Source organism: Carassius auratus, unplaced genomic scaffold, assembly GCF_003368295.1.
Source record: "Carassius auratus strain Wakin unplaced genomic scaffold, ASM336829v1 scaf_tig00014789, whole genome shotgun sequence".
Taxonomy (NCBI): Eukaryota; Metazoa; Chordata; class Actinopteri; order Cypriniformes; family Cyprinidae; genus Carassius; species Carassius auratus.
Genome location: NW_020524526.1, coordinates 144,252 through 160,591, shown reverse-complemented (window position 1 = coordinate 160,591; position 16,340 = coordinate 144,252). Strand labels below are relative to the sequence as shown.

Genomic DNA, 16,340 nt, shown 5'->3' with positions numbered 1-16,340 from the left:
AAAAAAAAAAAGAAAAAAAAAGAAAGGTTTTGTGCCCCTTGGCATCACATTCAACACGTGTTATATTTAACACATCCTGTTAGATTAGAAAATATAGCTCCCTGTTCCCTGCTTGTGTTCTGTTTTACTGAGCTCTTCCAGATCTGAAGTCATAAACTACAGCAGCAACTGCAGCCACGCCCACCAGAGCAGAGACGACCAATCGGATCACAGCTTCAGTAGAACCACAACACTGAACAGAGTCTGAGGAAAGAAACAGAAGAACACGGAGACATTAGTGTTCATTTTAACCCTTTCAGGTCTGTAAAGAGCACCAAAATTGCCACTGACGTACCTGGACAAATGTGACAGAGTTTCATGTTCTCCAGATGTGTGGTCTGGTTTGTGATGGGATTGTTGATCACACAGCTGTAGATGTTGTTCTCCTGATATTCCACCTCCAGAGGTAGAGAGAGACTGATGCTGAGATCAGACACACTGATGCTGGACAATAAACTGTTTCCTTTGTACCAGGAGAGAGTCACAGCACTCACATTCACAACTGAACACAGCAGTGAACAATTAGACACTGATGATGATGATGATGATGAAGAACAGTTTGAGGAGTTACTGGTGATGACAGGAGAGGGAAGAGGAGCTGGAAAACAATATAGAAAGAACAAGTAAAAGTAAGTGTTATCTCAGTATTATCAATAAACAACTAAAAATAACATGATGCAGATGTTTTCTTGCAAGTCTAATAAGAAGAAACCAAAATTTTCAATGCAAAGTCAAGAAAGAAATTAATGATTGTACAGTATTTACTCCAAGTAGTGTTTGAGCAGCTATTTCTTATATTATTTCAACATTTGTCAGTTCAGCTGTAGATCTGTGAAAGCATTTAGAAACTTTTGTGCAGCATACACATTTCAGACAAGAATAAATAATAAATGAACAATTAGTGACAGTTTACTCACCGTACACAGTAACACTGAAGCTCTTCAGTGAGGTTTTTTCACTGATGACAGTCAGTTTATAAAGTCCAGAGTGTTCAGATCTGATGTTTCTGATGGTCAGAGATCCAGTTTGATTGTCCATCTGGAGTCTGTCTCTGAATCTCTCATCATTACTGACAAAAATAAAGTTTATTTGGTCTCTTTTAATGATCTCAGCTATTCGAGTGTTTTGAGGTCCAAACATCCACAGTATCATATCATCTCTCTGTATTTTAACATCAGTGTTTAGAGAGACAGAATCTCCCTCCAGCACTGACACTGACTTCACTTCATCTGTATCACCAAATATGCCTGAAACACGTGGAAACAAAGGAAAGATCTGTCATTACAAACCAAAAAGTAACATGGGTATATAAAAAAAAGCATCAAATTTAAAATATGTCTTTATAACTTAGAAAGAAAAAGAAAAGTTCACTGACAAAAGATTATTATTTGTGCAGGCTTTTTTCCCGAGATGACCACACAACATGAAATGAAATCTGATTTACCATTTGTGATAAGAATCCATAAACAGATGAACGCAGTGTCTGAATTCATATTCCTCCAAATATGTCTGAAAGATTTCTGATAATTTATTTGCTCATAGCACCATCGAAAACGTGTTCAAAACGACAGCCACATAAGCAGAAGTAAGTCTGCTCATAGAGGAAGAGAAGGACGGCTTGATGACGCTTTAGCATAGCGCTTAGAAGGAAATAATTACTGAAATCACTATTAATTTAGAACTACTTCACCATATACTGATTTTGATCACATGCATTGACTGAGAAATTAATTTTTAAATTGTTAAAATTCTAAATTCTGAGTTTACTGGGAAAACACTCTTCACACATCCACTGGATAAATACAGGAAAACAGGACAATAAACCAAATAAACGTATTTGTGATTTTGGAATGCATAACAAACCATATATGGACTTCCTTTGGCTATGACTCCACCCCCTGAGGGGGTGTTAGGGGCTTGGGATCTTGAGACAGCCTAGATGCACTTGTTAAAATTATTAGAACCACAAGAAACAAAAGATGGCCAATGTTAATTTTATTTCCATGAATCTAGTCATTAACTGAAAATATAATGAAATTAATTTATTTGCCTCAATGAGTTCACACTTTCTGTAGATTTTTTGACACTTTGGTCCTGGTTGGCCACTATTTCCTGTAGAGCATCACATACAAATGCAGAAACATTAAATCTGTGTTCATCAAATGTAACGGTGATGTGTGATTACCATTTACTGGTTATGCAAATATGAAAACAGAGCATGCTTATTGGATAATGCACAGTACTTAAAAATGAAAAGTAAACAATACATATTTTATACAGTATATGCTTTGTTGCTGACGCATGATCTAACTATGTTTAATAATACCATAATTATTTGGAGATCTGAGCATGTAATGAATATTTAACATCATCCATCCATTTTGGATGAAGCATGAAGATACTGATAAAACTGACCTAAAAATCTTCAGTTACCATTCCGGTTGGTTAACACGTTTTATACTTTCATCCAAAGAGACTAACAAGTGACGAACATCATAAGCCATTGGTCATAAAGCAGACAATTGTATTTAGACATAAGGTTTAGTGCAAACCATTAGCAAAGTTGAAATACAGAAAAGAAAGGATATTTCTAAATAAATAACTACTACATTTACTAATGTTATCTACTGATGTGGAGGACAAATCAAGTGACAAACATGAGTCTGAGAACAGAAGCGGCCCACTGCTTAAATGCACATAACGCCAACCACATACATCCCATAATAGATCAATTCTCATATACTGGCTGTCCATTTACCCAAAAACAAAACAAAACCACATCGGTTCAGTCCACATGCAGACGTATGGCCTAAATAAACCAGACCACAGCAGATCTCGCTCTGACTCAGAAACTCAGAGATGTCACTGTGTCACAGTGCATGAAGACCCTCGTGTTTATTCCACTCACAGGTCTTCTGAGCATCCACTGCAGAAAAAAAAACTATGCAAAATCATTTTTCATATATCATGGAAATCACCTGTTTATAAAGTTTTCTGTTGGTAAGGAACTTTAGATCCAGATCAGGGGCGTGGGAAAGATTTTAAAATGCGATGACACATATAAGAGGATCTGGGATATTCAAACTCCATCTGAAATATTCAGCCCTGGAGAAATTATATTTTTACATCTTCAGTTAAAAAGCTGAAATGTAATGTCAGAATTTGATTACAAAATGAAATAATCTCAAGCAAATGGAGCTTGAGCACATTTAATTCATGATAACAACTTGAAACAATATCATTGGTTTGAACACAAAGTCCTGTTCACTGGTTTTAATTTAAAAGATAATGCATCCATTATAATGATACAAAATAAAGTAAGCTGTGACATATTATACCCAACAATTCTTCATACAGCGGACACCAGTAAAACTGATGAACAATTTGGGACCAAAATTATTCAGACACATTGACCAGAGCATGTTTTGCTTAAGTGTTATTTCTTTAATTGCTAATGTGAACTTTTCACACCACAGACTGAACAAAGTTAAGCATTGCTTAGTAATTGGTCAAAGTATTGATAGTTGTGCAAATTTTTGTCACGGCAAAGCGAAGAGAGCACCGTGTAAGAAACGGGGTCTGGGTCCAAGTGCAGGAAAAGACTTTTAATAAACTGAAACAAAAAGGCCGACATGGCAAAACAAAATAGGTTCAAACTCGGCAACAGCTAAATCAACAACATACATGACTAGAAATACGCTCGCACTAGAAATACAATTAATTCAGCCAGGCAGAGTGGTGCGTAAAATGAGAATATATAGTCTGTGACAACGGGCAACAGCTGTGTGTGTGAGTGTGTGACCAGGTGTGTCGAGTTTGGGGTAAATGAGTCCGGGAGAATGGGAATTGACTCCCTCTGGTGGTGACAGGGAGAAACAATGGGTCCGGAATCATGAAAATTTTGTCATACTAACAGTTGTCTGAATTTTTGGTTGATTATACTCCAATACATATCTTTCTATCAAAGTTATCTGACATTATAAAGATAAAACTTTCATGAGTTCATGTCATATTTTATTACCATTTTCTAAACTATAGCAAATAATGTGAGAAATGCTGAAGGTGTCTGAATACATTTTGGTTTGGTTGTATAGTGAATATAGAATATTCTGTTATATACCTGGAAACCTACAAAAATGTAATCATTGTGTAAATAGCACAAATAAATAAATAGAACGAACATACATATTAAACAATCTCAGACAGGGCCCAATGGTACAACCTGCACTAACTCCAGCTACGGCTGACTACAAACACATCAAACTCCATCTGGTCTGCGCTCTTGACGATCAACACAAAGAGACTGTGTGAGGGAAGGGTTTTTCCCATCATTCCTGAAATTATATCCTACAAAGAACAGCTGTCGGATGACTCAATGGAGCATTTCATATGAGGAGGGTTCAGTGGTGAGAAGACATGACAAAAGGGATATTTAGAAACTTCATTATATATTAGATAAATCATGTTTTAATTTGAGCTCATTTTGAGCAGGTTTAGTGAAACAGGAAAACGGCCTAAATAATTATTAATTATTTTCCTAACAATGTTCTTGTATACATTTCATCTTACACTGTTTAATGTTCATCTTGATGTTCTTCTCTTCTCTTTAACTGTAGTGTAAGTCCAGCATCAAACATCCACAAATCAAGCTCACAACTGCTCATCATCTTTGAATCGATCAGCACAGGAGACAGTGAATCATCATGAAGCATCTGCTCAAACACGAGGACTCCTGATGAAACACATGAGGTCTAGTTTAGGACAGACGTTTCCCAGAGACGTTCAGTTCATCATAAACTGAGTTTCACTGTGTTGTGTGTCGATAGATCACAGTTGTCTCTGTTCTGTCCACATCCAGCGAGCCTAACTGTAAGGAAGAAACATTCAACTTCACAAACATGACTAAACTTCTGACAGGAAGTAGATGAACAGACCTTAATTCATTCCTGAAACTGTAAAGTAAATAAAGAAATATTTAAAGATCACATAAAATGTTTACTGACCTCTGGCTGATCTTCCTTCTGAAGGCAGTAGATGATATTTGTGTATTCAGACATGTTTTGTTGTTCTCTCATTGTCAGATCTACAAACACAGACACGTGTGGATATGGAGTATATGATATTCAGTTTGTTAAACAGTTTTCTGCCATCGAATGGAATATGGTGAAATGACAATCAATAATAACTCTGGAGATACACTCCAAAAAATTATTTCCTTAGTATTTTTTTCTTGATTTTTTGCATAAATATCTAAACATTCTTTAATCAAGGTGCAAGTGAAATGACAAAAAAGGTATCAAAATTTGGTTAGTTTTTGCTTAAAACGAAAAAAAAAAAAATTGCCAGTTGTTTAAGAAAAATAATCTTAATTACATGATTCTTGCCCCCATCATTTCTCCTTGTAAGAAAAATGTAACCACAATTTAATACATTTTTTAGAGAACAAGACTTCAACTTCGCTTCTCAGGTAATGTTTAGATTGTTCTCAGGTAAATTAGTTTAATATTTTTCATATTCAAACACAAAGTATATTAATATAATATTAACACAATGTATAAGTCAATAATATACAGTAATATTTGTCAGTTACTTGCCCTTTTGTTGTGATTGACACAGTTTCCTGCAGCTCATGATTATAAGAGCAGACATGAACACCAACAGCCACACACTGACTATTATCATCAGATTCAAATATGAATGATGGTTCTGATCTGGAATCAACACAGAGAGAAAAACTTTCTGTTCTGAATTCAGCCAAAATAATGTTAAGTGTCAGCCTATAAATAGGAAACATCAGTCTTACAAAGAGCAACAGATTAAGTAACATCACTGACCTGGACACGTGTGACAGAGTTGAGTAATGTCCAGATGTGTGGTCTGGTTTGTGATGGGATTGTTGATCACACAGCTGTAGATGTTGTTCTCCTGATATTCCACCTCCAGAGGTAGAGAGAGACTGATGCTGAGATCAGACACACTGATGCTGGACAATAAACTGTTTCCTTTGTACCAGGAGAGAGTCACAGCACTCACATTCACCACTGAACACAGCAGTGAACAATTAGACACTGATGAACGTTTAGATGAAGAAGATGATGATGATGATGATGATGAACAGTTTGAATAGTCTCTGGTGATGACAGGAGAGGGAAGAGGAGCTGGAAAACATGAAAGACCATGTATGTATTATAATCAACAAACTAGATAAAATTAGATGTTTTCTTGCAAAGATAATCAAAAAGAAACCAGCATTTTAAAGGCTGAGAAAGAAATGAATGCTTGTACATCTACTCTAAAACAATAATTGATCATTTGAGCAGCTATTTGATATATTATTTTAACATTTAGAAGGTGATGTGAGTTGTAGTTTGGGCATCATGCAGTATATCATTTACAGCATTGTGAGTTCAGACGATTATAAAAAAATTATTAATTCTAGCATTAGTGACAGTAGAGTTTACTCACCGTACACAGTAACACTGAAGCTCTTCCGTGAGGTTTCTCCACTGATGACAGTCAGTTTATAAAGACCAGAGTGTTCAGATCTGATGTTTCTGATGGTCAGAGATCCAGTTTGATTGTCCATCTGGAGTTTGTTTCTGAATCTCTCATCATCACTGACAAAAATAAAGTTTATTTGGTCTCTTTTAATGATTTCAGCTATTCGAGTGTTTTGAGGTCCAAACGTCCACCGTACCATATCATCTCTCTGTACTTTAACATCAGTGTTTAGAGAGACAGAATCTCCCTCCAGCACCGACACTGACTTCACTTCATCTCTCACAGCGACAAACACACCTGAAGCAACGTTTTTTTTTTTTTTTTTTAAGAAAAATAAAATATATTCATTGCATATTAATAGTGATGCATGAAGTGAACTAATCCACATTTATCTTATCTGAACAAACCAAACAAATAAAAAACATCAAGCCTAGTTTTATATACATATGAATTCAGTAAAAGGAAAATTAAAATCACTTACCCTTTGTGACAAACACCAATAGACAGAAAACAGCAGGATTTGAGCTCATCTTCTTTAAAATGTGTCCGACATGAAGAACAACAGAGATTCAAGAAATAATCAAACTATGTTTTCTTCAGATGACTTGTTGAGTCCTAAATTCATGAACACACTGTTCACAAATACAGCGTTTGAGTCCAGACCTCATAAACTAAAAGAAGCAGACCACAACAGATCTCAGTCAAACTCTCAAACTGAGCTTCTAGTGAATCAGAGAGAATGAAGAGCCTCAAACAAACTGATAACAGTTTCCTAAACTGTTTCACACGCAGGAGACTATACACATCTTCTGACTTTTGCTTTCAGAGGTTTTATTTTTCTTACTACAAAAGTACATTATAATATTTAAATATTCCATAATCTCTCACTAAATGCTTCCTCATATCTCACTTACAAACCACATCCTGTGAAACCAACAGACTGCTAACAACGTTAACAGAGAAACAGTCCAATCACACGACTCAAAATGATGCCTGATTTAGGCCATTAAAAATAAAATAAATAAATATTTTTTTTAAATATATTTTTCATTTATTTATTTCAAAATAGTTAATTTGTTGTTTATTTGAACATTTCTGTGACATAAGACAAAAAAAAAAAAGTACAGAGAGCATGTTGTAGTGTGTTTATTTTTCTACAGCCATTGAAATTACAACACAATAAAAACATTAGGTACAAAAGAACAAACCTGCAAAAGGGGCAGGAACTGCCAGTATGCTTCAGGACAAATGCTAAAACCTATTACAAATAGTTTAATTGAATATTTTTTATTCTTTCAAGAAGTTTAGCTTCAGTGTGTGATTAGTCTTGAGCTACAGGGTGATGTGTTTTACGACTAACTCAGAGCCATAACAAGTGATAGGAGACCATGCCACAAACAAACGGTGCAAAAGGCAAATTAATTGTGTATCCAACACAAGTCTAAACAACAAAACCCAAATATGGGGTGTGTTAATGTCAATATCAGTAGTGTAGGGCAAATGCATGGATGTATGATGTGTATGACTGCAAGTGTTGAGTGTAACAGAAGACATAAACTTAAACTCAAATGTGCATCGGTGAAGAATGCTGGTGTCCCAAGCGAGGCATGGACCTGAACAGGTCTACCGAGCAGCGTTCAAGCTTCTAGCCACCGGAACAGATCAGGAAGATAGCGAGCAATCCAGCAGCGAATCTCCTATTTAAACAATTCTTCTCAGGTGACAGCAATCAAGTCTGAAATAGAGGAGGGGCAAGAGAACAAGCAAAGACAGGCCAAGGGCCGTAACAATGTGGATGTTTACATTCTGTCAGCATTCTTTAGAAAAATTTAAAATGTATTTGAGCAAATGTATGACATTCTGCAATATGACACTTATGTACATACTTGGATTGAAAGTTTCACTTCTTACTGAATACTACTACTAAATTGTTTGTAATTGCTTGGTATGCTACGAAGTTTGTCGAAGTAAATAGATAGTTTTCTACCAGCAGGGGCTGACTTGATCATGCTACAGGTAAAACTCACAAATAGTCAACAGATGGAGCCTCGGTGATTCCATGACTGTATACATTTGGGTTAGACTCAATATACAATAATGTTTGTAGCTCTGGCTGGTTCCTTTTCTGAACTTTCTTCTTTCTTTTGAGCTATTTTTGCCCAGTTTTTCATGACTATTGTTTTATAATCAGAACTAGGATATGAATCACTTGGATGGGTGTGAAAATTATACTACACAAACCAGCTAAACTCAAGTCTAGACATGATTATACTAGGTATGAAGGTATGAAGCTGTGCAGCCTCAGACAAGATTGAGGTCAGAAATTAAATTAAGTGAAAGGTTGCCTGTTGTGAAAACTCTACAATTCTAGTATTTTTTCTTGTTAAGGATCAAATTCTCTTCATCAAGTACTTTTATCATTTGTAGTAAACAATGCCACAACCAGTAGATTTGCAGTGCAACTTTGAGACTTGAAGCTTTGTTACATTCTGATATTTGCTCCAAAATGCTCTGGCCTGTAATAAGATGAGCTTTATAATAATACAGTCTGAATGATCATCATCTGAAAAACACCTCTGAATACTCTGTCTGATTCTGTCCATTAGTCTCCTGTAAGAAAACAGACACAGGAAAATACTGTAAAATACTGGAAAATACTGTAAAAATACTACATATGCTTACAGCATAACGATTTAGAAACAAAACAAAAAAACACAGTAATACCGGGTGACCCCGAATAGTTGACGAATTGATGATTTGATTTGAGGAGCCTGATACAACTACCAATCTAACAGTCGAATATTCGCGGGGTGTTATTGATTATGCCATTTTGACTATATGGGGGAGCTCAAATGTCTGATTTAACATAGAACTACCGGTTTTCTCCGAATGAGTTAATATACAGCCTGTTATGATAAAGCTGTAAGAATCTGAAAAGAAAGTAGCTTCAAATTAATATTTTAAAGTGTGTGAATAAATCCAACCACCCCTATAGATTTATGTTTCACAAGAGGATCATCTTGGCGGCAGGAATTAAAAACTTTACCAAGACTCAAACTGACACAGGCAGAGACTGGATTATTTCGAACTGGTAGGGTACAAGTGATTTCAAATCATTTCAGCTGGTGTATATATATATGGTGGATATATTATTAACCTGATATAAGATGCATTTGGTTTTGAGTCATGCGCTTCATTGTAGTACTACGGTAATATCTTTTTAGCGCACAGCGCGAGCAGGACAAACTGCAATGTAGAATATTAGTTACTATGACTGGGACTGTTACTGGGACTGTTATACATACTATTATAATGACAAGACCATTATCCTAAAATGCTGTGTATTTTTAGAGTTTAGCTGCAGTGTTTTTGCACATTGTTTTGTGAATAATGTGTCCCCAAAATTAGTTCACATTCAGGGCCGCGCAGATATGAGCATTCGGGCACTTTTTGCAAATAGCCTTTAAGTCTTAATATTAGCGTTATGTTGAGTAAATAACGAAGCGTATTCTATATGTAATTATGAGTTGAATACCATTGATTTAAAACTTGCTATCAAATGCGTCACTCTGCTAGTCATCTTCCGCATGCACAGCTCAAAACATTAATGCAGAACAGTAACTGCTAACGTTTAAGAATAAAGTTATAATGAGAGCTATTGTATATTATTACACTGTTGTAAAAAAAATTGTGTTCGTTATGTGTTAACATCAGTAATTATGTCTGACTTGACTCAATGTACTTTGACCAGCCCCCAAACATATGATTCGAGTATTAGTCGAATATCGGCAAGATTAAAAAATTCTGATTCGATTATGAAAATCCTTAGTCGGGGACACCCCTGGTAATACCATTTATACATGGAGAAAAGGAATGCTGTGAGAAGTTGAAATCCCACACAAAAAATTGACTGAAATGCTTCAAGATCATGTAAGTACATGCACATAGACACAGAAGAACTGAACTGAAGCCAAAATTCATAGTCAGTCACGAGGGTGATCATTCGAGATCTTAAGTCCTTTAAACAAGTAAAAATACAATGTACAGTTTTTTGTGTCTTGGTTTCATAACTTTGGCCACAAAATAAAAAAAGCAAGTAAGAGCACAGTTTTGAAATTATTCATGCTGCAGCATCATACATATAAAAGTGCAGAGAACAACAAACACATCTTACCGAATCTTGAGCTTTGTTTGTAGTAATCATGGCATCAGTATACTCCACCTCTTCCACAGTAGTCCGAGCTGTTTAGTAATGATATATTTACAAAATAAAATAAATAAAAATTGTTGGGACATTTGAATATTAAAAAGGCTTAAAAAGCTTTTTCTCTCTCTCTCTTTTGTAGGTAACTTACTTTCTTGTGTTGATTGTTTGTGTCTCCTGCGACTGGACATCAACACAGCTGAAGCTGAGATCACTAGCAGCAGCAGCAGCAGTATTATAATAGCAATCATTAGATGTTTTACAGACTCAGACTGACCATCTGCAATAAATGAAGCAAAATCTCTCATTAATGTAAAATAATTTTGATAATCGATTAGCCCGTCAATAATTTACTTAAAAAAAAAAAAAAACTATTCCTGTTTTAAATTGTTTAAATATAATTTACATTTGTCAAGTTTTCGTAATTTATAGATCATGCCATTATCCGGTCACCGAACTTCCATTAATTCACCAGCAGAGGTCATCATCCACATCACAGACTCTCACACTGCACAGTACACCCTGGACTACAATTGCCATGTTCTATTTCACCTATCACATTCACCTGAAAACAATCACACACAGCTGCCACCAATTACACACACACAGCACAATCATCAGACACGCTTTATGAGCATTGGACTTGCTTTCACACACTGCAGAGTATTGTTCTGCACATATCCCTCTCCTAGCGATAGCTGCAATACCAAGCCATTCTGTGTTTGTTTTCAGTCTTGTTTCGGTTTCTAGTTTTCAAAGTCTAGTTTCAGTTTATAGTTTTCATAGTCTTATCTTAGTTTCTAGTTTTCATAGTTTAGTCTTTTTCCTGCCTTGCCCTGTTTCTCATGTTTTGACTCTTTGCTCTGGATTCTGGATTACCCCTCTTGCTAAGCCCAAATTGATCGAAGACCCACGCTTGCCCTAAGATTATTCTTTGTCTTGCCATCTATATACCTGTTTGCCAGTGTTTGACCCATGTCTGTTATGACCTTGTCTCTGCGTACTAAAAGCTTGCACATGGATCCACACATCTCACAACTAGTCAGCCCCGTTACAGATCATTATGAAGATTATAACAGTACTGTACTTCATGTCCTAAGATACTGTACAACACAGGCACAAATATGTGAAAATGTGAGCTCAAATTATTATTATTTTAGAGACAAAGCAGCACAACAAACTACTGACATACCTGGACATGGTCGACAGAGATCGGTGGTGTTGAGATGTTTAGTCTGGTTAGTGAATGAATAAGACACAACACAGCTGTAGGAATCATCCAGACACTCAAGCTCCAGTTGTAGAGAGAGATCAGACACACTGATGCTGGACAGTAAACTGTTTCCTTTGTACCAGGAGAGAGTCACATGACTCACATTCACAGCTGAACACAGCAGTGAACAATTCTGACCTGATGATCTTTCTGATACTGAAGGGCTTTGAGGAAAATCACTGATGACTGGAACAGTCAGTAGAGCTACGAAACATGAAGGAAAGATTAACATTTTTTAAACATTTTGGTTTTGCCTTTATTGTGAGAGGAGAGTGGAGCGCAGACATGAAATGAAGCAGGAGTGAGAGAGGGGAGGGATTCAAACTTGGGACGCCTGTAAGGCCGGGCATACACTGTGCGATTTTCATCCGATTTTGAGCCAAATTTTGACTTCTGCGACTCTTTTTGAGTCGGGGTGATTTTCAGCATTTTCATGCATCGTTTATCATGCAGTGTTCGTGCAGTGTACAAGGGGAAACAAGAGGCGATTAACCTCTTCCGACTGGCAATCAGTTGGTCGGATGGATTTCTGACATGTCAGAAATTTTGGTCATCTCTCGTGAGGTATCGCACTATTGAAGTAGGGCTACGACCCGATTTTCCGCGTTTCCCTTAAGGCGGGCGTACACGGTGCGAATTCGGATGGTCGGAAGATCGTATGTCCACGCACACGGCACGAGTGAGTTTATATGAAAATCGTACGGACGAGATGATATACGACACGATTTTACAACCTGCGAATTCCAGAAGCAATCGCACGAAGTTGATAGACGCGTTCGACTTGCAGCAGCGCTGCACGCACAGAAGGATCACTGTATGACATTACCGCGAGAGCGATATGAGAGCGCACATATCCAATGCATTCGAATCGCTCTCGCGGTACTTTGATGTCATACAGGTGATCATTCTGTGCGTGCAGCGGTGCTTCAAGTGGAACGCGCCTAACTGCTCTCCCTCTGTCATAACTGCAAATAAAATATTGATACGAGCCGTGACTGTTTCCTACACGTACAGGTTATTTTTCAGCAATAGGAAACCGGGACGTTTGGTTACCCTGTGTGTGTGTTCTTGTATATGGTTTATACATATCTGAAATGGGTATTAAAATGTAAACATGGTTTGTGAGGACTGTGCCCTCGTAAACCAAATGGCTTTAAAAAAAATACTATACGATGTTTAATAGAAATTTTAAACATGCATTTTTCGTGATGATTGACGTAGTGTATGGGATATACAGTATAGAATACCGTTACGTCTATGGAGAGTCCCTGTAAACTACATATGCGTGTGTGAGCGAGAGAGGGAGGGAGAGAGAGAACTAAAAAGGCATTGGAATACGTTGCTAGAAACATCATACAGCGCTCGCTGTTCCTGACAGACTTCAGCTGCCGTCTTCGTCTTTCTTCTTCTGTGGTTTTCCTAGTTCGTGATTGGTCAACTTCAGATAAATCAACAAATCGGCTCGTTCAACCGCACAAATGGCACGAATTCAAACCGATAGCTCACAAACTTTTTAGACATGTTTAAAAATGATCGGGAGGTCGGGAAGTGCTCTTAAGCCACTCTGCTCGGCTCGTAATTCATCGCAAATTATACGAGCTGCGACCATACGAGAATACGCGATTTCCACACGATTGAAAAAAATCGCATGCGAACTCGTACGACGGCAAAAATCGCACCGTGTACGCCCGCCTTTACTTACATAAACGAAACCATGGTGACATGGCGTGTAGTGTGGACAGAAAGTGATGGAGGGAAAACTTGTGGAGTTATGACAAAGAAAAATAAAAATAAAAGAAGGAAGAAAACGCCTGCTTACCTCCAGTTCGCGTTGCAAAAGGGATAAATCACATTGGCCACTGCCTCTGAGCCACCTGCGCATCTAGATATGCCGTGGGCATTTTTTTTTTTTTTTTTTCGGGGACATTTCAGCACACAGAATTGTGCATATTACCAAAGCAGTGCGTTTATCCCGGGAAAGCATGTTTATTCTGAAACAGCCACAAACATCCGGGTTCTGAGGGATCCTACGTGTTGATTCCCCACGTATAGTGTGAGCAGTCAAATCGCAACTCGACGATCGGACCATACAGTGAGCGCATGCAAATCTTGAGCTTTGGCTTTACATCACATGCGATCTACTCGTGCAGTTTGAGATGGTACCATGCCGAAATCTCACAGAAATCGCACAGTGTATGCCTGGCATAACGCAACAGCGCACTTTTAGTGCACTTTCGCACAAGATTTATCAGTGCAGACAAGATTAAAATTTAATTTAAAAAAGCCCTTTTGGTGTGATTTATTCAGTTTACTCACCATAGACAGCAAGATTGAAGCTCTTGTGTTTGACATCTCCATTCATTATCTGTAGTTTATAAAGTCCAGAGTGTAATTTGTTGATGTTTGTGACAGTCAGAGATCCTGTCTGCTCATCTATCTTTAGTCTGTCTCTGAATCTCTCATTATTATCATACACAGAGACAATCTGTTTATAGATTTCAGCAATACGATTCTCTGAATTCGGAAGTATAAATGTCCACAGTATCAGATCATCTCTTTGTATTTCAGTAACATCAGTGTTTAAAGTGACAGAATCTCCCTCCATCACTGAGATCACCATTTCATCTGAATAATCTCCAGATACACCTGGAACAAAACAGACAACAACAACAAAGCAAATACTTTCATCTGAGATATCTTTCATAGTTGTTCTCAGATGTTCTTGATTTGTCAGTTATGTGTAGTAAGAATATTTTTATAAAAAGTAAACGTCTTTCTCCCAGTCTTTCTAATGGTTCAGATTTTTACCGGCAAGAACAAATAATTACAATAAATCAAAGATGCAAATTAAATAGCGTAAACAGATCTTTATTTATTACTTTATTTCAGGTAGGTCTAATATATATATATATATATATATATATATATATATATATATATATATATATATATATATATATATATATATATATATATATATATATATATATATATAGGATCCTTATTAAAAGTGTTCAAGCTGTGGCTTAGAGCGCACAGAAAACAGCGCTACCGCGTCTGCGCCTAAATAGTTTATATCGGCAAAACATGCATATGATAAACAAGTCAAGCAGTTAATGTAACTTTCACAGTTGATTATTTCACACTTATTGTCGATGAAATTGAGTTCGGATTCTGAGAGAGCGCATCTGACGATTTATAATCAGCAAAACATTGTGCAAAACGAGTTAAACCTGAAAAGAAGTTCATTTTCTGCATAAACTTGATTTTGGTTTCCCTTAATTTTATCCGAACTTGGCAGGTTTATATATATATATATATATATTATTATTTATTTTTTTTTTTTAAGTAATCTGGCAGACGATTTTTCCAAAGCTACTTTCATTATATTTGTTTAGTTCATTAAGGTTACCATTGTAATGATAAGCATTTGCGCATAAATAGCTTAAAACATCTAGCACAACGAACGATGAAGAAATATGACTGATTAAACTTGTGCCCATTTATGAGAAGAGCATGCACGACTACACGAACAGAAGATATAAAAAATGCATAACTTACCGTCTAAAAGCCATAAGCAAAAACAGAGAAACGCGTAAGGCATATTCCTTAACAGCTCAAAACATAAAACGCACACGTGAGGGACTGCATCCAGGTGTTACTTCAAATATATATATTTTTAAAAAAAAACTTTCCAGACATGCAGGAGACTTCCATTGACTATCTATCTCGACTTTCATCAACCGAATAGAAATTTGAATATTAACTGAACACAAATTGTAACGTACTGAATCAGTATGCTTTTTAAGGTGTAACTTGCCTGTACATGTGTGTGACGTTTTTTAGATTTAGAAGGCACGAGGAGAACGATGCCCCCCTTATAGGAAGAATATAGTAAACAAGTGAAGTAAATAACTGAAATAATTACATATCAGTTTAAAGTGTTGCTGTTATGATGACATATCTTCACTTAAAATATGGGCAATATAACATAATATAATATTTACATTTAATTGCCCATCTTTACACTGAAGATATGTCATAACAACAACATTTTGAACCGAAATGTAATTATTTCAATCAGTTAACATTTGGTTTTAATGAAAGTATATCTAATTTATGGAAATATTAAATAACAACCCTATTAATTAAATACATTTAAAAATAAGAACATTATGATAAAATGCCATGTGGGCCAGTCTGTGCCAGTTCTGGGTGGGCCATCTTACCCCAAGAGTATAATTTTATCCTTTTACTTTAAGATAATAATAATAATTATAAAAAATAATAACTTTTTAGATATATACTTTTATTTTTCCTACA

The 16,340-nt window shown here is 36.3% G+C and overlaps 2 protein-coding genes and 1 long non-coding RNA gene across 3 annotated transcripts; all 3 read right to left on the bottom strand.

The window, feature by feature from the left end:
- Positions 1–207: 207 nt before the first annotated feature.
- Positions 208–4,368, bottom strand: LOC113074467 (CD48 antigen-like). Its single transcript, XM_026247308.1, has 4 exons — positions 4,272–4,368; positions 957–1,286; positions 315–637; positions 208–243 (listed from the first exon to the last, which is right to left on the bottom strand). The coding sequence occupies exons 1-4, from the start codon at positions 4,366–4,368 to the stop codon at positions 208–210; spliced, it is 786 nt and encodes a 261-aa protein (XP_026103093.1).
- Positions 4,369–8,678: 4,310 nt separating this feature from the next.
- LOC113074481 (uncharacterized) lies at positions 8,679–11,015 on the bottom strand. The gene is made up of 3 exons (XR_003280653.1): positions 10,896–11,015; positions 10,715–10,782; positions 8,679–9,150 (listed from the first exon to the last, which is right to left on the bottom strand). It is a non-coding gene; the product is annotated as an uncharacterized LOC113074481 (long non-coding RNA).
- Positions 11,016–11,839: 824 nt separating this feature from the next.
- On the bottom strand, positions 11,840–15,801 carry LOC113074466 (uncharacterized). Its single transcript, XM_026247307.1, has 4 exons — positions 15,579–15,801; positions 14,334–14,663; positions 11,937–12,221; positions 11,840–11,847 (listed from the first exon to the last, which is right to left on the bottom strand). Exons 1-4 carry the CDS (start codon positions 15,619–15,621, stop codon positions 11,840–11,842), a joined length of 666 nt encoding a protein of 221 aa, XP_026103092.1. The 5' UTR covers positions 15,622–15,801.
- Positions 15,802–16,340: the final 539 nt, after the last annotated feature.

Coding starts and splice junctions, on each gene's coding strand:
- LOC113074467 (XM_026247308.1), bottom strand. CDS start 4,368: ATGGGAAAAACCCTTCCCTCACACAGTCTCTTTGTGTTGATCGTCAAG. Junction 1,287..4,271: donor TGTAGTCAGCCGTAGCTGGA/GTTAGTGCAGGT, acceptor CACGTGTTTCAG/GCATATTTGGTGATACAGAT. Junction 638..956: donor CTTCAGTGTTACTGTGTACG/GTGAGTAAACTG, acceptor ATTGTTTTCCAG/CTCCTCTTCCCTCTCCTGTC.
- LOC113074466 (XM_026247307.1), bottom strand. CDS start 15,621: ATGCCTTACGCGTTTCTCTGTTTTTGCTTATGGCTTTTAGACG. Junction 14,664..15,578: donor TTGCTTATGGCTTTTAGACG/GTAAGTTATGCA, acceptor GTTTTGTTCCAG/GTGTATCTGGAGATTATTCA. Junction 12,222..14,333: donor CTTCAATCTTGCTGTCTATG/GTGAGTAAACTG, acceptor CATGTTTCGTAG/CTCTACTGACTGTTCCAGTC.